Consider the following 22,462-nt stretch of genomic DNA (forward strand, 5'->3'; position numbering starts at 1 on the left):
CATTTGAACTTCTCCCTATCACTTTCATGAAGTTACAACTTTCAGATTATATAATAGCATTATTTTGAATTTTGGAAAAGACTGCTCATTTTATTTTGTGAAATCTATTTTTAAACATTTTTGGTCCAATTTTAGTCTCCTGATCTGTGCAAATTGTACACCTTAAATCTTGGGACTCATTCACCAGTTTTTGTTTTTGTTTTTGTTTTAATCATTTTTCCTTTGCAGCACCATTTATTCCTCCTTGAATTCTAAAGTTGAACTTTTTAATCGGACCTATTTCTATTTCCAAAATGGGATATCACCAAAACTTAGTAATACTTGAAGATTTTAAATGTAAATTAAGGTCTGTAAAATACTGATGGAATTAGACCACTAAATTGTCATGATTGGGGGATGACTCTAGTATATATTACATTAGCAACTTCCTGAAGCAATTACCAAAGTTCTAATCAAGAGCAGTACAATACTTAGCACATACTAGGCATTCAGTTCATATTTATTGAATAAGTTAAGACAGTGAATAATCAGTGAACGAAGTAAAGCAAGTTCAAAAAAATACATTAAAAGAAAATATTTATTTGCCTCCTGAAAGTTCCTGGTAATTTGCCAGATGATAGTTATAGAAACAAAAAGAGATAGTCCTTAACTCTGAGAAATTCACATCAGGAACCCTTATTCTCCACACGTTTATTATATCCTAAGCCAGAGACAGGAAGATAAATAGATCAAGGTTCTTATCCTCCAAGTGTTGATAATCTAAGCAAATTGCAAAGTTCTCACATTATAGGTTGATAAGTGGAGGCAGGAACAAACTTGATAGGTTTGAATAGATTGTGTTTCTGTGTATATAACTAGAGCCGGAGCAAGAGAAGTAGGTTATGAGGGACCTTGAATATTATGCTAAAGATAATAGACTTCATCGTGTCATGACTGGGAGCCGTAAGAAGACATGTGATTTGATAAAATTTGTTCTTTTAGGAAGACCTCTCTGATGGCCGTGTTGGTGATTTGGGGTTGTGGATACAGCACAATATAGCAGTGATAGCAGAGTTAACAATTGGGAGGCAACTTGGAGTTGTGTCAGCTCTCATCTTTAGTGATAGCTATTTTAAAATATTTTTTCAGTAATTAAAACATCTCAGAGATTTTCCAGTCAGAAATGCTCGTCTTCCTGAGTTCTTACTTCCAGCCAGGGAAACACATTTGCTCTTCATTTAATTTGGAACTCAGAGGATTAAAATACCCTGAACTTTTTCTAAAAGTTCATTACTCATTCTATCCTTGAGGTCGAGTGGCTTATATAAATCATTACTTTAAAATACAAAAATTTTTGAATATTGAGTGTACTGTAGCAAACACTATAAGAAAATGCGTGGTCTCACAAATGGGGATTGAGTAAGGAGAATGTTAGAGGAGCCAGCGTACACTGAAGAGGTCGGGGACGGGTGGGGATGACTGGAAGTCACTGTGGAAAAGGGACAAAACCGAGGATCCAGAAGGCAGAAAAGAATGCATGAGGAGAATTCCTCAGGGGGTAATGCCCTGAGTTCAACTTCTAGAAACCTTAATGGGTTTTGTCTGGAATACATCTTTCTCCCATTAACTGCGTCTCATTTTGACCAGTGACACAGTTGTGACATGTATCATCCAAAGACAGATAACACTATAATTATAACTGTCTTCAACTTGTTACTATCACATTCTAACCAGCTATACTCAAGTTTTAGGCAGCTAAATCAGTATCTCAACTCCGTATTATCCTTTGGTGAGAGGTGTGGGAATTAGTTACTATACCTGAATTCTGTCTTTGGTTGCAGCAAGAGGTGTAGAACTGAGGTTGCCAGGAACAGTCAGTTGAATATTTTCAAGCATTATAACTTTATATTGGTACCCAAAAAAGAGGACTATCTGGTAAAAATAGTTTTACTTAAACTCAGAAGGGATTATTGGATGTCTTGCTTTGTGTCAACAAGAAAACGCTTGGTTATGAATATAAATATGAATAAAATGCTGCACTGCAGAAGTTTATATTAACCTGTCTGTCCCTTCCAAACATGTTTCCAAGGAGTAAAATGCAAAGTATTTCAGCCACATAAATACAGAAAACATAGGTTATCTTGGAAGTCAAAGGTTTCTGGAGGCTGTTTTGTTGGGAGAGCTGTCTTACCTTTCAGACTGGCCATTTTGCATTTTTGAGAATGTATCTTATATTTCTTGACAGTCAGTTGAAGTGAATTCAGACAATTCCTTCTGCTACACAAAAGTATACTATCCTTTATATATAAAGAACCCTCAGAAATCAAATAGGAAAAAAAAATCACTAAAACTTCAATGGAAAAATAGGCAGAAAACATGACTCAGATGTTCTGTATTGATAGTGATCCAGGATATACAGTTTAATCCTGGGTACCGTTTGTTTTCTCACAGACTGACAAAAAGAATGGTCAGGGACAGAATTGATAATGTAATAAGTTTATAAAAGTTTAAACTGGTGTGCTAATATAAAGTGATGCCTTTTTATTAAAAGCTTTAAAAGTGGCAAAATTCTGGCTGGACACAGTTTCTCACACCTGTTATCCCAGCACTTTGGGAGGCCGAGATGGAGGGATCACTTGAGGCCAGGAGATTGAGACCAGCCTGACCAACATTGTGAAAGTCCATCTCTACCAAAAATACAAAAAACTAGCTGGACATAGTGGCGCACACTTGTAATCCGAGCTGCTTGGGAGGCTGAGGCAAGAGAACTACAAAAATTAGCTGGGCATGGTGTGGCACATGCCTGTAATCCCAGCTACTCGGGAGGCTGTGGCAGGGAAATCACTTGAACCCAGGGAGGCGGAGGTTGTGGCAAGCCAAGATCATGCCACTGCACTTAAGCCTGGGCGACAGAGTGAAACTCCAACTGAAAAAGAAAAATAAATACATAAATACATAAGTAACTTTTAATTTTAGTAGAGACAGGGTTTCACCGTGTTGGCCAGGTTGTTCTGGAACTCCTGACCTCAAGTGATCCACCTGCCTTAGCCTCCCAGAGTGCTGGGATTACAGGTTTGAGCCACCGCACCCGGCTAGTAAATATTTTTAAATGACAAAATTCTTTGTTTCAGTAGTTCTGTTTCTAATAGTAATTAGATGAAGATTTATATATAGATGCTATAAGTTGTTTTATCTATACTAAAACAAAATTGGAACACCCTAAATGTCCAACTGCAAGGACTGGTTAAATAAATTGTACTATACATCAGAAAAATGACTAGAAGGAAAACTATCATAATGTTGATTGTGGTTTTTGGAAGGCATGGTTTCATAGGTAATTTTTCCCTTCTGTGCTTTCTTTTTGTGTTTTACAAGTTTTCTTCTTGAACATTTGTTATTTTTTTATTGAAAAAAATGTTTAATGAGTTCAGTTTCACAATTTCTGAGCATCTCCTCTGTGCCAGACCTCTTTGGAAGAGGCAACAAGAACGGAAACTTGTTCTCTACCTTTAGCAGCACTCAATTCTGTAAGAGTAGAGGATGAGTTGTCACAGAAAAGAAAGAATGTAAAGAAAGAACAAAAACTTGAGATAAGAATAGATAATTCCAAAATCCCAAAGAAATCATGATACAATTTTAAAAGAATGTTCCTAAAAATTAAAGTGAAAAATGTTACTAGTTTGAATTACATCTGTAAGTTAAGACAGAAGTGTGGTTTTTATTGACCTAAGAATTCTTCACATTTCAGGAAAACTGTTTTTCTTTTTTAAAATCATGCAGCTTTTATTTTGTTTTTAAAATCACAGTTGCCTAAGTAACATCTCTGTATTATTCATTGTAACAATCCCCGAAATAAACTGCCTTGGTTGCTTAACAGGAATTGTATTTTTCCTCCCCATTTCTTGTCAACATATTTTTTGTTTGCTTTTTAAATATTGGGATTCTTTTTTATTTACATATTGCTGATATTTATGTGGCCTTTTTAGTTTCATAATATGAAACCAAGTACTTTTATCCTAAGTAAATTTAGTGTTGGGAAGTATTGAGAAATTTTTTTTAAACAATTTTGCTTCTGTTATTGCATCACCTTCTCAGGAGACTGTTTTGGTAAGAATGATACAATTACTTGCCAAATGGGCTTTATCAACTCAGCTTTCAAATAAGCATGGAAATTTTGCCAACTAAATACTGTTTCATTCATGGCATAGCATGGATTGTACATAGCAGTATAGTTTTCATTTATGCACCTCACACTTTAATTACTACAGTTTTGTAACCAGCTTTACGTATTTATAGCTACACAGTGTTGTCTCTATTGAGCATTCAAAAGCAGAAGCGATGTTAAATAGCATCAGTAAGAGATACAAGGACTTTTTGTATTTTCTGTACATCTTAATCTATAGTGATTCCAGCTTGCTGCAGTCACTGATGCGGTTAATTCCCTTTAATAGAAAATTATAACTTTTTAACGTTGCTTAAGTTGCTTCTACTTTATTAGTAGTAGGACTGGACAGCCTCTTTAATGGTTTGCTTCCTTGGATTGTTATCGCACCCTCTGTGTCCAAAAATTGATGTGTTTGTTTTCAAAAGTCAATTAAAGAAAGACTTTTAAAAAAAAAATCTTTATTTTCTATATAATTTATACCTTTGAAAGTGCTTTTTCCTCTTATTTTCTCTTACCTAACCTTAGAACATTTAACTCTGGTCTTTAGGAATGCAAACCAAATTATAAGGAGCCTATTTAGGGTAAATGCAAATTATTTATCAAATGAGATATCTCCTTTGCTTTATCTATCAAATTCTCTCCCCAGGAAAGCACTTCTTGTTTCTATAGTACCTTTACTCGGACCTACCTCTACTTTTTAATATAAATTGAGTAAAATAAATAATTCTCCCTTCTGGGTTTATACTATTCTTATTTTATTTTATTTTATTTATTATTATTATTTTTATTTTTATTTTTTGATACGGAGTCTTGCTCTGTCGCCCAGGCTGGAGTGGAATGGCATGATCTCAGCTCTCTGCAACCTCCGCCTCCCGGGTTCAAGCGATTCTTCTGCCTCAGCCTCCCGAGTAGCTGGGATTACAGGCACGCGCCACCCCACTCCTGGCTAATTTTAGTATTTTTAGTAGAGATGGGGTTTTGCCATGTTGGCCAGGCTGGTCTTAAACTCCTGACTCAGGTGATTCACCCACTTCCGCCACCCAAAGTGCTGGGAGTAAAGGTGTGAGCCAACGTGCCCAGCCCTGTTCTCATTTTAATTTTTGTAAAAGTAAGTAAGTCCATTCTTAAAGTCCTGTTTTCCTTTGCACCAAAACATTCGCCTATATTACCTAATTTTTCAGTATTCCTGGGGGAGATAGTATTGCTCACATTTACAGATGAGAAAACCAAAGTTTAGAAAGAACGAAATTTGCCTGAAGTCAAGCAGCTAGTAGCTCAGGTCTGCCTAACATCAAAGCTTGCCCTTGAAACACTAATCTTTGCTTTCTTCCATGTCTCTTTGCTTTTCTCTGACTCTTCAGCTCTGTCATACCCTGGCCCTCTCTTTCATGTCTGACTATTAACAGTCCTTTAGCAGTTTAACAGTCTTAACTCTCCATCTTGCATAGTTTTCTAATCTACCTAAAATCCTATATTTTACATCTAACATAATTTAAATGTATTCCATAGTATTCATTTATAATACTCTACCTTAATCTTTTTCATGATAATAGGTAAGTATTCAGTGATACTCCTGTTTGTATGCATAGCAAGTACTAGGCAGAATACTGCGTTTGATAAAATATAGACAAGAATTAATAGTAACAGAGCATTGGTTTTAACATAAGTACAACCCTTAGAAGTAGTTTTTGGTTATTGATGTTGATGGAAATTTTTTTCACTGCTATCTTATGTTTTTGTAGGACTGCTTTGCTTAAAAGTAAGCTAAAATCTGGGGGTATCTAAAACCTAAGTGACGGTGTTTGTTTCTTTGTTTTTATTTTTTCTCTTAGGTAGATTTAGAAGTTGTCTGTGTCACATTTCTAAAATATTTAAAAGGAAGAATATTTTGTTTGCTTAAATAATTAGACTTGAGAGATTAAATAAGAAATAATGTGCCCTTAGAATGAACTTTAGAGACTGTAATTTTCATAATTCTATTTTTTTCCTGGTCCAGTGTTTAAAGACCACTCTTACTTTGTCACTTGACCTTGGCCCCATTATTATCTACTACCTGCCATATTTTTTGGTTCGAATGTAGACTCCCTCTTTTTCCTAGAGGGTCACCGAGATTTTCTGGAGAAAGGGAAAGAGAAAGAGAACACCTTGCTATGGTGTGGCTGTGCATTTTTGGATGCATACATTAGTGTCCACTAAAACTTGCAAATTTGAAGGGTTCCCTAAATACTCAGGTTCCATTTCTTCACCCAAACTGGGAGACACTAAATAAGACAATTTAATTAGGATGTAGTAGAATTACTTAGATGTATAAGTTAGATTTTATTTTAATGTAATTGTTAAAAATTTTAGTGCCGTTTTTATCATTACAGTTGTCTTTTAAAAATTGCTGTAGTATTTCAATTGTTTAAATCACCTCTTTGGTTTGGTTCTGTTATGCCTTAGTGCACAGGGAACAGAAATGTTTACTACTTAAGTACTCTCAAATACTTTAAAGTGATATGTGACATTCTTTTGAAGTGATGGAGGCCTAAGCCAATCACAAGATGACAGCATTGTGGGAACAAGGCACTGTAGGCATAGTCTGGCTATAATGCCCATCCCTGGAACACTCTCATCTAGCAGCCCTGATCTCCTGCAGCCTACCACCAGTATGTTGGATTTTTCCAATCCTTCAGGTAATTTTCATATGTGATTTTATATTGCCATATTGGTACCAAATGAACAACTGGATGGTTAAGCCTTGTGCAGCAAATACTAGAGTTACTTGCAGCCCTCTTAACTCTAGATTATGACTTGATGCAAAAAGCTAAAGGGAGATTGTCTTGTTCTGTTAATTTGAATGGTACATCCTCTAAAATGGAACAGAAATACATGAAAAAGAGACTACCTCTGGCCGGGCGCAGTGGCTCACGCCTGTAATCCCAGCACTTTAGGAGGCTGAGGCGGGCAGATCACGAGGTCAGTAGATTGAGACCATGCTGGCTAATACGGTGAAACACTGTCTCTACTAAAAATTCAAAAAATTAGCCAGGCGTGGTGGCAGGTGACTGTAGTCCCAGCTACTTTGGAGGCTGAGGCAGGAGAATGGTGTGAACCTGGGATGCAGAGCTTGCAGTAAGCCGAGATCGCGCCACTGTACTCCAGCCTGGGTGACAGAGCGAGACTCCGTCTCAAAAAAAAAAAGAGACTACCTCTAACCACAGAATTAGGTATCTTTTAGTAATCCTAATCTAAGCAGTAGAGTGAAAACAGAGACCCTTCTCAGCCAAGATATGTCTTACTCAGGGTGTGGGAAAGAATAAGGCAGATTATTTTAATCTAAGTGGCCTCACTTACCTTTTTCTGTCAGAAAAGTGTTCGTAATTTTCTAAAAGCAGATTTTTCCTCAAACACCTGAAGCTAAAGTTGTTGTATTTGTCATGTATTGTTATCAGAGCATTATAGCATAATTTTCATTGTTGTTTGGGCTTTCAGTGTGGAATGTCAAGTTATTATTTTTTTTTTTTTGCATCTATTCATGTCTTGAGGCAAAAATTGTCACAATTATATAATCTAAAATTTTGTTACAAAGAAGAAAACCTCCAACTTTGAATAATTATATATCCATCACTTAAAGGATTTAAGATGGTTTTCAATACAAAGCACATAAAATTAAGCACTGAAACATATAATTGAGTCCAAGGAAAGGTGGGAGAAAAAATGCTTCTACCAAAAGAAGCGTAGTTCTGATTCACCTTCAGTTCTGACTCTAAAGTTCCTAGCAACTAGTGTAAAAAGAGAGGAAACTCAGTTCCATCTTGGTATTAGGTGGAAATATAAGTGCCGTAGTAAAATTCATGTTTTATTATAGCAACTTCAGTAAAAACCTCAGGACATAACATAGTAACAGTTTAATGAAGGTCATTCTGCACATGGTTTCTTCCTTTATATTTCAGTTGCCACTTAACCACTAGAGAGACTATTAAACCCAATAACATGTTCTGACACATCACACTCTCTACATAGCTACCAGTGTTCTTTTTAGAACAAAGATTTAATGAGTCATTACTTTCCTAAGACATTTGTAGTGATTTTTATCTTAGTGAAGTGTCATTCATGAGACAGAAAATACTGCAGTTATTTGATCCGAAGTTAATGTGAAGATTGTTACCAAGGTATAAAGTTAATTAAACTATTTACCGGAAAGGGTAAAGCAAGCACTAAGATATCACAGAGGTAAGAAAACTGCAAACTGGATTCAGTTCTTGGTACATAAAAGAAATGTCACCACCAGGGTGAAGAAGAAGTGTTGCTGACCTCGACCCCCTTTCTAGCCTCCTGTTCTGTCATTCTCTCTCCATTATTACTTCATCCCTCCTTCCTGAGTATGGCATGAACTTTCAGAATGCCCTTTCTTTGCCCGTGTTTGCCACCCATGGCCCTCTCTTTGCATGTCCAGTGAACCTTTTTATTTGTCAGTGCTGAACTCAAGTGTTACCTCATCTGGGAAACCGACCTCCTTCTGCCACAGAGTCAGTCTCCTATTGTTTGCTATGTGGCAGGATGGAAATTTATTTCTATGTCTCTGTGTGTGTGTTCTACAGCAGTGCTTTTCACACTACATAGAATATCCAAAAATAAAGTGTTTTCACACTTCCAAAGCACAAATTAAATATATGCTTTCATAAGACAAGTATTAGCGATCTTATGATTTGTAGTTTTAATAGTTTATATGGCTGTATGTTTGCCATAGGTATATGTAGGATGTGGGGCTGAGGGAATAAGGGATAGGGTTGTAGGAAGAGGCGAGAGAGAAGTTGGAAATTTAGCTGGGGGAACAAAGAGAAGATGTTGAAATTACTATGTTTTAGAAACTAAGTCCCCATGGAGCTGAAATTCAGACCTCTAAAGAGAAGGTGTGTTACTCAACTTGATTTCAGGTTGATTACATAATTCTCTCCTTGAGAACATGTTAAAAAGACTAAAGATGAAGATGCCTTTTTAAAACCTGTTCAGAGAACATCTGATATGTCTCAGTCTGCAGCATGTGCTTGTACCAGTAATGTGAACACATATATGATAGGTATTTAACTTATATTTTTAAACCCCCAAATATGTAATTTTGTGAAAGGTTTTTTATCTAGTGATAGATATTATTTATATTTGGATTGAAAAAAACATCAATTCCCAGTTAATTCCAAATTCAGCTTCTTATGTAATTTATACAACTCAGAAATTTAAATGAGCCATGTACATCACATATGTATATTATAGGACATATGTAACAGCCAAGTTTGATTAATGTTTATCGGTCTTGAGCTTACCTATATTTATCCTGCATTTTCAAAGTTATTATTAGATCAGAATGAAAGTGGGGGCAAAGCTACAGAACTGTAAGTTTGTTTCTGATTGCTTACTTTGATTTTGCTTTATTTTTGCTGCGTACAGCTGTTGGTTTTTATTGTAAGTATCTTAAAGACTATGGTATTCTGTTGCCCTTGTTTGTATGTATTATTTTGTTATTTTTTAAAAGTCCAATGATAAGAATTGAATGAAGTAGTAAGCAGAACTTTTCTTTCCACTTAGAAGGTAGCCAGTGTTAACTGGCATGTATCCTTTTAGTCATTTTTTTAAATATATGTATGTTTTTATGTTTGGATAGAATCAGTATACATGCTATTCTGTAACTTCTGAAATGTTCTTTGGGATTTCTGACTCAATACAAGATGAGTCGTAAGTGGCTCAAGCCTGTAATCCCAGCACTTTGGGAGGCCGAGGCGGGCGGATCACGAGGTCAGGAGATCGAGACCATCCTGGCTAACACAGTGAAACCCTGTCTCTACTAAAAAATACAAAAAACTAGCCGGGCGAGGTGGCGGGCGCCTGTAGTCCCAGCTACTTGGGAGGCTGAGGCAGGAGAATGGCGTGAACCCAGGAGGCGGAGCTTGCAGTGAGCTGAGATCTGGCCACTGCACTCCAGCCTGGGCAAGAGAGCCAGGCTTCGCCTCAAAAAAAAAAAAAAAAAAAAAATTAGGAGTGTGGCTAAAAGGAATTCAAAAAGGAATTTTTTTTTTCTAGATCTGCATGTAGAACTTACAGCTTACTTCTTTTCACTTAATAGCATGAACCCTTATTTGATTTATTTCATATAGTAAACTTTTCTTCATTGAAAATTTCTTATTTTTATTAGTTTTTCATTATAAAGGAACACAATCATAGCTTTTAAAAAATTAAACTGCCAGGATAAGATAGAATATAAAAGTCACCACTCCCCCAGAATTTAGTTCTTAATTTAATTATATATCCTTCCAGAAATTTCATTGCACATAAAATGTGTGTGCCATTGCTTGCACCCCATATGAGATGTTTTACTTTTCTTCCACTTAACCGTTTCACTTTAGCAATATACCTTTGAATACTTTTCTGTTTCAAGATGTGGTGTTCTACCACAAATTTTTAAACAGCTAACAATTTTTTTGACCAGTCCCTGTTAGTAGACACTTATAATATTGTCTAATCTTTGTGTTCACATATCTTTACCTGTTTTATGTATGCATTATTATATTTTGAGTTTTGAAAAACTATTTTGTGGGAATTTGTTGTCTTATTATATACGTGCCTAAAAAATACGTGTTTTGCCCCTTGACCTGCAAAACTTAAAATGTTTACTATCTGGCTCTTTACAGAACAATTTTTTCAATCCTTAGTATACCACTACCCTTTGTTTTTTTGTGTGGTGCTTTTCACTATATGAATTTTCTTCCTTACTTGATGTCTTGTCTGTCCTTGAGCTCATGTTTACTCACTTGAATGTAAGTAAATTCCCTGAGAGTAGAGGCTTTATGTATCTCACTTACCACTGTATCTTCATCACCTGGAACCCTGTTGACACATAACAGGCACTTCATAAATATTTATTCAGCAATTAACAATTTAAAGCAGAATGAAAAGTCAGTCTTTTTTTTTTTAAAGATCATCTTAAATACCTAAAAGTTCTCCCATTTTTAGTGTAATCTCAGAGTCAGTACGTACATCCTTCAAGTATTCGTTTTTTAATTTTACTGCTATAAGATTTATAAGTTAGCTCTCTAGAAATTTCATCTATGGCTGAAAGTCTAGATATCTGAGGTTTCTATTAAATTTATTTACCTATTACATAAGATTTCTAAATATGAAATATGAATCTTGATCCTCCAAGATTTTTTTTTTTGACAGAGTCTCTCTGTGTCACCCAGGCTGGACTGCAGTAGTGTAATCTCGGCTCACTGCAACCTCTACCTCCTGGGCTCAAGTGATCCTCCCACCTCAGACTCCCGAGTAGCTGGGCCCATAGGCACACACCACCATGCCCAGATAACATTTGTAATTTTTGTGGAGACGGGGCTTCTCCATGTTCCCCAGGCTGGTTTTGATCTCCTGGGCTCAAGTGGTCTGCTCACCTCAGCCCCCCAAAGTGCTAGAATTATAAGCATGAACTACCGCCCCTGGCTTCCAAGATTCTTTTTAAATGTCTGTTTTGCTTTTAAAATTGTACTGTATTTTTGTGTGCATTTTAGCTTTGTGCCTAAAATTTGAAATGATTGGATCATTTTTTTCCCTTTTGATTCAACTTTATTGGAACATATTGACCATTCATCTAAGCGATTAACATTTGAGTGCTGCATGCCAAATATTGTACTTGGCATGTATGTTGTTTTCCTATTAACAAGAAACATGTTTGTAAAGAGTATTATATATATGTAACAATTCTAAAATAGAGGTTTACACTGTCATTAATATTAACGCAGAGAAAGTTTTTCCTCTGATGGCTCTTCATCACTTTTCCAAGTTGACATTTGTTACCTTGGCAGTTTCATCAGAGTTTGGATTAAGGGATACCCTTTAGATAATCCCATTTATGAATCTGTTCTAAAGGTATCCATTTGTGATACCTGAATCACTCTTATGTGATCATGTGACAATTTGTCCTTCACATGGACAAATCACTTTAACAAAGTATGACTTTTTAACACTATGCAGCAAGATACACAATCGTGTGCTCCTTCCCAGAAGATGTTACAATATATTGGCAGCAAGGGAAGAGAACATGAAATGTGTACAAATTCTCACCCTGTCTTTGTGAATAAATTTCTCTGAAGAAAGTAATAAAAGGTATCAGAACATCTCCCCATTCCTTCAAGGTCAGTCAGTACCACTGGCTAAGGCTCAGCCCCCAAAGATCTAGTAAAATGATTCAATTCTGAAGCCCAGGATGGCTGGGACCTACTTTTATGAAGAGAGTAGCAACAGTACAGGTAATAACAGTATATTGTTTGTTCCTTTTTCATGGACTTAAAAAGATAGTGGAAACCCATTTGTTTAGTATATTTCTCATGGCAAATTGAAATGTCCATTTGTTTGCAATAATCTTCTAGCACTGGGTAGAGAAGTTATTAGTCCATTTTCACGCTGCTGATAAAGGTATACCCACGACTGGGCAATTTACAAAGGAAAGAGGTTTAATGCACTTAACGGTTCCACGTGGCTGGGGAAGCCTCACAATCATGGCAGAAAGCAAGGAGGAGCAAGTCACATCTTGGATGACAACAGGCAAAGAGAGTTTGTGCAGGGGAACTCCTCTTTTTAAAACCATCAGATCTTGTGAGACTTATTCACTATTGTGAGAATAGCATTAGAAAGACTCGCCCCCATGATTCAGTTACCTTCCACTGGCTCCCTCCCATGACATGTGGGAATTGTGGGAGTTAACAATTCAAGATGAGATTTGGTTGGGGACACAGCCAAACCCTTTCAAGAAGTATCTCTGATTTTGGTGAATCTTGAAACAGTCCCACCTTGTAGGTTTAAAAACCTGATGATGTCAGCAGCCTACTAAGGATTGGCTCATCAGAATGAAATCTGAACAAGGTGCATGTGATAACTCAGATTTCTTAATACATTGAGGAAAGAGAGTTTGATGCATCCTTGTTACAGAAGGAACCTGAGTGGATGAAGTATTCTACTTTCAACTTGACAGGACCCAGAACATTCAACATATGTTGGCTAAGACCCCTTGTCCCTGGAATTATATTCATGTATATTCAGTTGAATCTTTCAGTCCTCAGAGCAAGTCTTTTTTCTTGGTCCTCAGTCTCAAGAGGACCAAAAAAATTATTTTATGAAAATATTTCCTGCCATATCTGTATCTGTTCCATTTCTCCCTTTTATACCAGGGATTATACCTCAGGACATTCTGAGATAAATTTGTAATTTTTTTTTTCCTCTAAAGGTTAACAGTGTCCATGATGCTAAGAAGGTGATGCTGGACAAACTGTATAATTACTTGAGCCCCCAAAATCTTCCACCCTGCCCCCACTGCAGTCATCACACACATACAAAAAAGCCCCAGTAATATATATTCCCTAATTTTTTTTCTCTTTTGAGACTGGGTCTTGCTCTGTTACTCAGAGTGGAGTGCAGTGGCATGATCTCAGTTCACTGCAGCTTCAACCTCCCAGGCTCAAGTGATTCTCCCACTTCTGCCTCCCAAGTAGCTGGAACTACAAGAATGTGCCACCACAGCCAGCTAATTTTTAAAAAGTTTCTGTAGAGACAAAGTCTTGCTATATATCTAGGCTGGTCTCAAACTCCTGGGTTCAAGTGATCCTCCAGTCTCGGCTTCCCAAAGTCCTGGGATTATAGGTGTGAGTCATGCCCAGCCTGTATTCCTAATTTTTAAAAAAGGAAACTTTTGCAACAGTAATTTATTGTCATTGGGAAAATTTTTAGCATTTGTTCATGCTATAAAGTCACTTTTCACTTACATTTAATTATATTAAATATAAGCTTATCATGTTGAACATTGGTCCAGAGTTCTATAATGACAAAAAGAAATAAGATAGAACAAGGGGGGGTGGAATATTATTATCTACATGTGCTTGTCATATAAACATTGTCTCAAATTTTTCTACTAAGAGCAGAAATTACAAGGGCAAAGACTAAGATTTTGCCAGGTGAACATTTAAAATTTTCCTGTGTTAAAAATAAATAAAATATAGAAACTAAGCATTTTCCACTTCATAGTTGACTAAGTGTTGTTATCTACTACAGTACATTAGGAAAAAAACATAAAGGATACTAAAAAGTATTTTTAAAAATAAATAATGGTTCATTAAACCATTATCAGTTACTCAGTCTTACCAGTAACCAAAGAAATGAAAAAATAATGGTATTATTTTTAGAGGGAGGAAAAGAATAGGGTTTATGAAATGGGAAAGCAAAACAGAACATTAATACTCAGTTTTTTTAAGGATGTGACCAAATTTGTTCCCTTACACTCTAGAATTATAAAATATGATAACCTCTGTGGAGAACAGTTTGGCAGTATGTTTCAGAAACCTTAAAAATATGTATACCTTCTAACTCAGGAGTTCTGTTTTTGAGAATTTTCACTGAGGAAGTAATTAGATTGCCTGCAGAGGCTTACTTACTTTTGACAGAGGGTAACAGGGCATATCATGTCATTTATAATAATAGAAAGTGGTAAGCAATCTAAATGTCATTAAGGGTTTGGATAATTGAAATATATAAAATATATATTATGGAGTACTATGTCTTCATTAAAAAGAGTTTTGTAGAAGCATATAATGACATTAAAATGTTTTATAAGCTATTCAGTGAAAAAAATTCTGGCTTCCAAATCATATATATAGTATGAGCACAAGGTTTGTCTTTGGGTTTTTCTATCAATGATTTGTTATCTGAAAAAAAAAAATAGATATATTTATCAATAAATGCAACAGTGACTTCTGTTAATATTGTGAAATAGAAATGTATATTTCAGTGTTCAGAGGGATTATTGTGTTTCACATTGCTTTTTGAAGGGTTTAAAAGTAATTTTTAAATAACAAGGCATATCTTTCTATTTATGTAGATATTCCTGATCAAGTTATAAGAGTTTTCAAAGTGGATCAGCAAAGTTGCTACATTATCATCAGTAAAGACACTACAGCTAAAGAAGTAGTTTGTCATGCCGTTCATGAATTTGGTTTGACCGGTGCATCCGACACATACTCTCTCTGTGAAGTTTCTGTTACTCCTGAGGGTGTCATAAAACAGAGAAGACTTCCAGATCAGTTCTCCAAATTAGCTGATAGAATTCAACTCAATGGAAGGTGAATAAGCTTATTAGTGGATGTGCTTATTTGTAGATATGCTTTTGACGATTTCCTGTTAAAACAGATGTTGTAAGTAGAAACATCATCATGTTTTAGTGCTGCTAAATTCACTCTAGAAGACAGCTTGATAAAATATCTTATCACTCCTGCTAAAATAAACTCTTAGAACCACTGATATAATCTAGTTCCTGTTTTTTATAGAGGAAACTGAATGATGCAGATCTTCATATATATCTGAATGACTGTATTTTTAATGTGGCCGGTATGTACTTTGGCAAAAGAAGCCATGGTTTTCACAGTTCTTTTTCTAAGTAGTTTTCCTTTTATGAATATGCAGGAAAATTTTAAAATTTTTAAAATGTATTCTGAAAATTATTTAATAAACTAGATTATTTCTGTAGTACATTTGTTCCTTACTCTGGTAATTTTCTCTGAGAATAATCTTTTTTTTTTTTTTTTTTTTTTGAGATGGAGTCTCCCTCTGTCGCCCAGGCTGGAGTGCAGTGGCGTGATCTCAGCTCACTGCAACCTCCACCTCCCAGGTTCAAGCGGTTCTCCTGCCTCAGCCTTCTGAGTACCTGGGACTACAGGCACATGCCACCATGCCTGGCTAATTTTTGTGTTTTTAGTAGAGATGAGGTTTCACCATGTTGGCCAGGCTGGTCTCAAACTCCTTACCTCAAGTGATCTGCCTGCCTCGCCTCCCAAAGTGCTGGCATTACAAGCGTGATCCACTGTGCCCAACCGCTCTGAGAATAATCTTTTTGGTAACCCGGTTTCATATGTAGAACAAGATCCTCAGAAAGCTCACAGTGACTGCATGCCATGGTTGCTGTGAAATGAGAATGAGTTAACTCTGTTTTGCTGGCTATACGTAGTGGTTAAGAACATAGACCCTGGATTCAGACTGCCCACATTCAAATCCCAGCTCTGGCTATGTGACCTTGAGCAAGTTATGTAGCTTCTCTGCCTGAATTTCCTCATCCATAAAATGAGGATAATAATAATAGAATATACTTCATGGGAATGTTGTAAGGATTAAGTGAGTTACTAAGTCTAACATACCTTATCAACATTATCACATATAGCGTAATGAGTTTCAACACTATTTTTTATGGCATTGTCTTAGGCGTATGAACAGTCTAAAAACAGAAAAAAGAGTTTCTTGACAGTAAAAAATAGACAGATAGATGAATACAAACTTAGGCTTAAATCAAGTTGGATTATTAGAAAAGAATGAAGTAAAAGCATGTGATACATTACCTCTTTTCCTTAGTAACATCCCTGCACAAGATGTTTCCTGTCTCTTAGCTTTTAAGTGCTGTAGAATTGTTTATCTAAAGAGAAGAAAGCAAAATATAGTTCTTAATGTATGGTTACTGATCAGTGCTACTTGCTGGAATGAGGTTTTGTGTTTAACAAGGGAGAAACCATTAGTGGAAGTGTTTCCCCTCCTTTGTAGATTTCATTCTTCTTGCTTCGCTTGGAAATTTATTTAAAAAGGAAATGAATGCAGTAACTTCTGAATAGAGATTTTTAACCATCTTGATTCAGGAATTTATTCTGCCTTAATTAGAATTCATGCTGTTCATAAACAAATACTTACATAGTACCAACCATCTGTCAGATAAAACAGTAAAATAAAAGCTTTACGAGGGCGAGGCCAGTACCTAAAATAGTATCTGACAGATAGTTTCTAAAATGATTAAGTTCATGATATAACATTATATTTACTCTTTAATAGATGCCGGTTGGTGGAATAAGAGACTGACTTCTCAAAAATTCTTCTAATTTGAAATGTTAATTTTTCATTTTACCTGTAAATGAATATTTTTGGCTAAAAGTTATTAACAATAAAATGATATTTTACAACAACAAAAAAGAGGAAAAGTGCTCTTATTTAATCATATTTACGAATACATTCATTTTAAAAAATTTTTCCATTTAGGTATTATTTAAAAAATAACATGGAAACAGAAACCTTATGTTCAGATGAAGATGCTCAAGAACTGGTTAAGGAAAGCCAGCTATCCATGCTGCAGCTCAGTACCATTGAGGTGGCCACCCAGCTGTCAATGAGGGACTTTGATTTGTTTCGTAATATTGAGCCGACTGAGTACATCGATGACCTTTTTAAGTTAAATTCCAAAGCAGGAAATACTCACTTGAAGAGGTTTGAGGACATTGTAAACCAAGAGACATTCTGGGTTGCCTCAGAAATTTTAACTGAAGCAAATCAGCTCAAACGAATGAAGATTATTAAGCATTTTATTAAAATTGCACTTCATTGTCGAGAATGTAAGAACTTCAATTCCATGTTTGCAATAATAAGGTAAGTTGGTACAAATAGGTACAAATGTCTCTATGGTTTTGTCATTACATGAAGCTGATTTTCTGCTTAGGTATTAAATGCCTATGAAAAGAAATGTTCAGTTAATATGCCTTTATTGAAGTGTTGTTAGATTTAATGTATTTTCCATTCTGGTGGTATTGGCTTTTTCTATTTTTACTTTTTATTTATTTATTTATTTATTTTTTTGAGACAGTCTGGCTCTTTCGCCCATGCTGGAGTGCAGTGGCTCCATCTTGGCTCACGTCAAGCTCCGCCTGCCGGGTTCATGCCTTTCTCCTGCCTCAGCCTGCAGGGTAGCTGGGACTACAGGCACCTGCCACCACGCCCGGCTAATTTTTTGTATTTTTAGTAGAGACAGGTTTTCACCGTGTTAGCCAGAATGGTCTCAATCTCCTGACCTCGTGATCCACCCGCGTGAGCCTCCCAAAGTGCTGGGATTACAGGTGTGAGCCACCACGCCCGGCCTCTATTTTTATTTCTTTCATCTTTCTCTTCTTTTTTGTAAATGAAAGTGGGTGATTGCCTTCTAATTTTTCTCTCTCCCCTCACCCCCCACCCCCCGCCTTGAGTGATTATATCGTCTTCGGATATGTGCCCAGTGGCTGGTCTTTATCGTTAGACTTCTGAACTGTGGTTTTTTAAGTACCTGCCTCACTATGATTTGACACTGAAAAATCACAGTATGGTATCAGTACTTTGACCTAAAGTTGCTATTTTGAAACAACAACATTGATAATAATAATAGCAACCATTTGGTAAGCTCTTCCTGTTTTCCAGGCACTACTTGAGGTATCACTGGATGTGGTATTCCTCAAGCAAGTTAGGCCATTAGAATAATAAACATGTTTTGACATTCATAAGCCCAGGAAGTGTAGATAATTACGTGAGCTGTCCCACTCCCTTCTCTCCACTTACTATGAGAAGTTAATTGTAGGTAATTTATTTTCTGACCTTTATTTAGCACACTGTAGATCGACAAAGGGATTCTTCTTAAAACAAGTTTAATTTTAAAAGGGAGAGGAGTTGTAGTTAGGTCTATGATGTACTTATAAATAGCAGCATAATTCCACTTGAACTAATCTTACCTATACACGTCTCCCACAGAATTTATGATTATTTGTTTCTACTCCTCATGTAAGATTAAAAAGTAGAATCTCTATAGGGACTCTTTAATCATGACTGTGTCATGGGAATAGGATGTGCCTTTATTAAATTAACCAGTGGCTACAGTTGAACTGAACACTCTAGGAGTATTGAATAGAGATTAACAGAGTGATCTTTAGAATCAGCTGCACCTGTATTTGAATCCTGCCTCTCCCATATAGTAGCGGTGTGTCAGTGGAAAACTGAAGATAGGTTTTCTTATCTGTAAAATGCAGGGATTATACCACCTATATCACAGTTTTTAAACAGCTAGGTCTAAAACAGGGGAATAAAGATGCCACTGATAAACACTTGGAAGGCTAGAAATTGAACCTGTTTGTAAAGGAAGCATCAAGTAAAGAATTTGAAAATTACGGACTGAGTTTTAGAGTCCACTATGAAGAAAAGTGATTGACACTGAGAGAACAGATCTCTGTATAGAAAAGAGGATAGAAAGGAAGTGTTAGAGGTCTAAAAACCATACCTTAGTATGATGACTCAGTGTGAGGGTAAAGAAAAAGAGTCTAGCCAAAGAGATGGATGATCAATACAAGAAATAGGGTAGCACAGTTATGATAGTGTCATCAAAGCCAACAAAAGAGAGTGATTTGAGAGATGTGATGAACAGTAGCCCAAAGAAGGGGGTGGATAGGAAAGGGCTGAGATTTGGTTAAGAGGCTTTGTTTGGTTAAGAGATTTGTTTTGTTACAAAGAATATTTGTTCTGCACATTTTCATAGCTCATGTAAAGATCATTGCTTTGTTTCTTTTGTATTCTTTTTAAGATCATTGCTTTGTATTCTTGTACTTCATATTCAGGCAGATCAAAGTATATACTCTTTTCAGCAAGATGGCAAAAGTGAATCATTCTGCTCTGGCTATAATTAATAACTTTTTATAATTATAAAATAATTTTAACTTTTTGAATAGACATGACATGTACATGGAAAAAACTTTAAAGATACTAAAAGAGTACACAGTGAAAGTAACTCTCTCACTCAGTCCCTAATCTAGCAAAATTCCTCTCCCCAGAGATACTGTTACCTTTTTTCATTCAAGAAATACTCTGTGCATATAGCAAGCATATAAATGTATATTTAGAACTACTTTGGCTTATTTTGTTTAATTTATCTTGGAGATTATTTTAAATCAGTACTTATACAGTTGTCGCATTTTTTTTTTAAACAACTGCAAAGTACTCCTTTGTATTGTGGAGTACACTTTATGGATATTTCTAAATTTCCAGCCTCTGGCTATTTAAAACAGTGCGTGGTGTTTACTTTTGCCATGTAGAAATTTTTTTATTTTTATGTAGATGTATTATTTTTATTTCCTCCTGGAGTTTCTACTTTTTGTGGTTAGTGAAGAACACAGAATTGCCTAGGTCTGAATCCAGTGTTGGCACTTGCTGACTGTGTGAACTGAGTTTCCTCGTTTGTCAAATGGGAAATCCTGGTAGTTCCTACCTCATAGGGTTAAGAATATTCAATGAGCTAATACATTGAGAGCTCTTAGAACACCCTAGATGACATTTTTTATTAATCGTGAATTCATTTTTCTATAAACAGTGGGATAAGGAAATATATCTTTCTTTGTTCCAAATGACTTCTTCACCCAACATCATTAATCTTTTTTTCTAAAATATGCAATGCCATCTATTATGTATTGAAATCTAATACATATTTGGGTTTATGTCTCTGCTCTTTGCTTCATTGATTTGTCTATTTATTTGCTGTTTTGATTGCTGAAGTGGTAAAGTAGGTTTTAAGGTCTGGTAGGGCTAGTCAAACCCCTCATGACTCTCTTCATACTTTTCTTTGGCTATTTCTGGCATGTTTATTTGTTTCATATCAACTTTAAAATCAATTTATGTAGTTCTTTTAAAAAGTTTTGTTGATGTCTGGGCGCAGTGGCTCACACCTGTAATCCCACTTTGGGCAGCCAACGCAGGCAGATCACAAGTTCAGGAGTTCTAGACCAGCCTGACCAACATGGTGAAACCCTGTCTCTACTAAAAATACAAAAAAATTAGCCGAGTGTGGGGGCACATGCTTGTAATCCCAGCTACTCAGGAGGCTGAAGCAGGAGAATCGCTTGAACCCAGGACGTGGAGGTTGCAGTGAGCCGAGATCATGCCACTGCACTCCAGCCTGGGTGACAGAGCAAGACTCTGTCTCAAAAAAAATAAATAAAAATAAAAATAAAAAATAAAAGTTTTGTTGATGTTTTCATTGAGGTTACATTAAATACCTAGATTAATTTAGTGGACATTTGATAGCTTTGTACAATGGCTCTTGCCATCCAAGAACACTTATTCCACTTGTTTCAGTTTTCTTTTATTTCCTCTGTGGAGTTGTTTTATTAGTCTGTTTTCACACGGCTATATAGAAATACCTGAGACTGGTAATTTATAAAGAAAAGAGGTTTAATTGACTCACAGTTCCCCATGTCTGGGGAGGCCTCAGGAAACTTACTACCATGGTGGAAGGCGAAGGGCAAACATGGCATGTCTTACACGGCAGCAGAGAGAGAGAGCGAGGGGGAAAGTGCCACACTTCTAAACCATCAGATCTCTTGAGAACTCACTGATTATCATGAGAACAGTATAGAGGAAATCTGCCCCCATGACCCAGTCACCTCCCACCGTGTCCTTCCCCTGACATGTAGGGATTAAAATTCCACATGAAATTTGGGTGGGGACACAGAACCAAACCGTATCAATTTTTATAATGGTGTTCATGTAAATCTTGAACATTTGTTTGAATGTTTAATATCTTTTATCGCTGTTGTGAATGGCATCTTTATATTATGAATGGGATCCTTAAGTTTTCTGTTTCTGCCTGAGTATTCTAATGCTTATGAATATCAATGTTGTACCTAGTACCTTACTGCATTCTTCATGCTTCTAATACTTTTCAGTTAATATTTTGGGAGTTTTGAGTTAAGCAATCTAATTTTCCTTGACTAATGATAACTTTACGTCTCTCATTCCATTTATTAATAGCTGTTTCTCTATTTTGTCTATTTTCATCTGCTGGTGCTTCATATTAAATGATACCATTGTTCCTCAGTGTCTGTGGGACATTTGTTCCATGGTTTCTCACAAATAGCAAAATCCTCACATACTCAAGTCCTGCATTTGACCCTGAGGAACTTGAGGATACAAAAAGTCAGCCCTCTGTATTATCAGGTTTCACATCCAAGGAAACTGTATGTTTGATCCACATTTGGTTGTGAATGTGGAACACTCAGATATGGAGGGGTGACTGAGTTTACTGAAAAATATCTGCATGTAAGTGGATCTGTGCAGCAGTATTCCGCAGTAGCAGGAGTTAGCCTTGTATGTTAATTGTTTTATCCTTTACTTTTTCTTAGTAAATGGAGATTGTGGTAGCATTAGGGTTGCTTACAACTCAGAGTTTCTGCCTTCTCTCCTGTCTCAAACAGATTTGTACCAAAGTGTATCACTGTGTGCTATGCCAAATAAAGGATTGTTGGCTGGGCATGGTGGCTCATGCCTGTAATCTCAGCACTTTGGGAGGCTAAGGCAGGCAGATTACTTGAGCTCAGGAGTTCAAGACCAGCCTGGCCAACATGGTGAAACCTTGTCTCTACTAAAAATATAAAAAATTAGCCAGGCATTGTGGCGCACACCTGTAATTCCTGTAATTCCAGCTACTCAGGAGGC

General features: G+C 36.2%; 1 protein-coding gene across 8 annotated transcripts in view; it reads left to right on the forward strand.

Annotated features, from left to right (window-relative positions):
* RAPGEF6 (Rap guanine nucleotide exchange factor 6) overlaps positions 1-22,462 on the forward strand; it is a 210,992-nt gene that overhangs the window by 155,112 nt on the left and 33,418 nt on the right. For all 8 annotated transcript variants that reach the window (XM_073010711.1, XM_073010712.1, XM_008014336.3 and 5 more), the window contains 3 exons: positions 6,662-6,819; positions 15,036-15,276; positions 17,228-17,611. In XM_073010711.1, the coding sequence (XP_072866812.1) occupies positions 6,662-6,819; positions 15,036-15,276; positions 17,228-17,611 (783 nt within the window). The remainder of the gene's footprint in view (positions 1-6,661; positions 6,820-15,035; positions 15,277-17,227; positions 17,612-22,462) is intronic.

This window comes from Chlorocebus sabaeus, chromosome 23 (assembly GCF_047675955.1).
Source record: "Chlorocebus sabaeus isolate Y175 chromosome 23, mChlSab1.0.hap1, whole genome shotgun sequence".
Taxonomy (NCBI): Eukaryota; Metazoa; Chordata; class Mammalia; order Primates; family Cercopithecidae; genus Chlorocebus; species Chlorocebus sabaeus.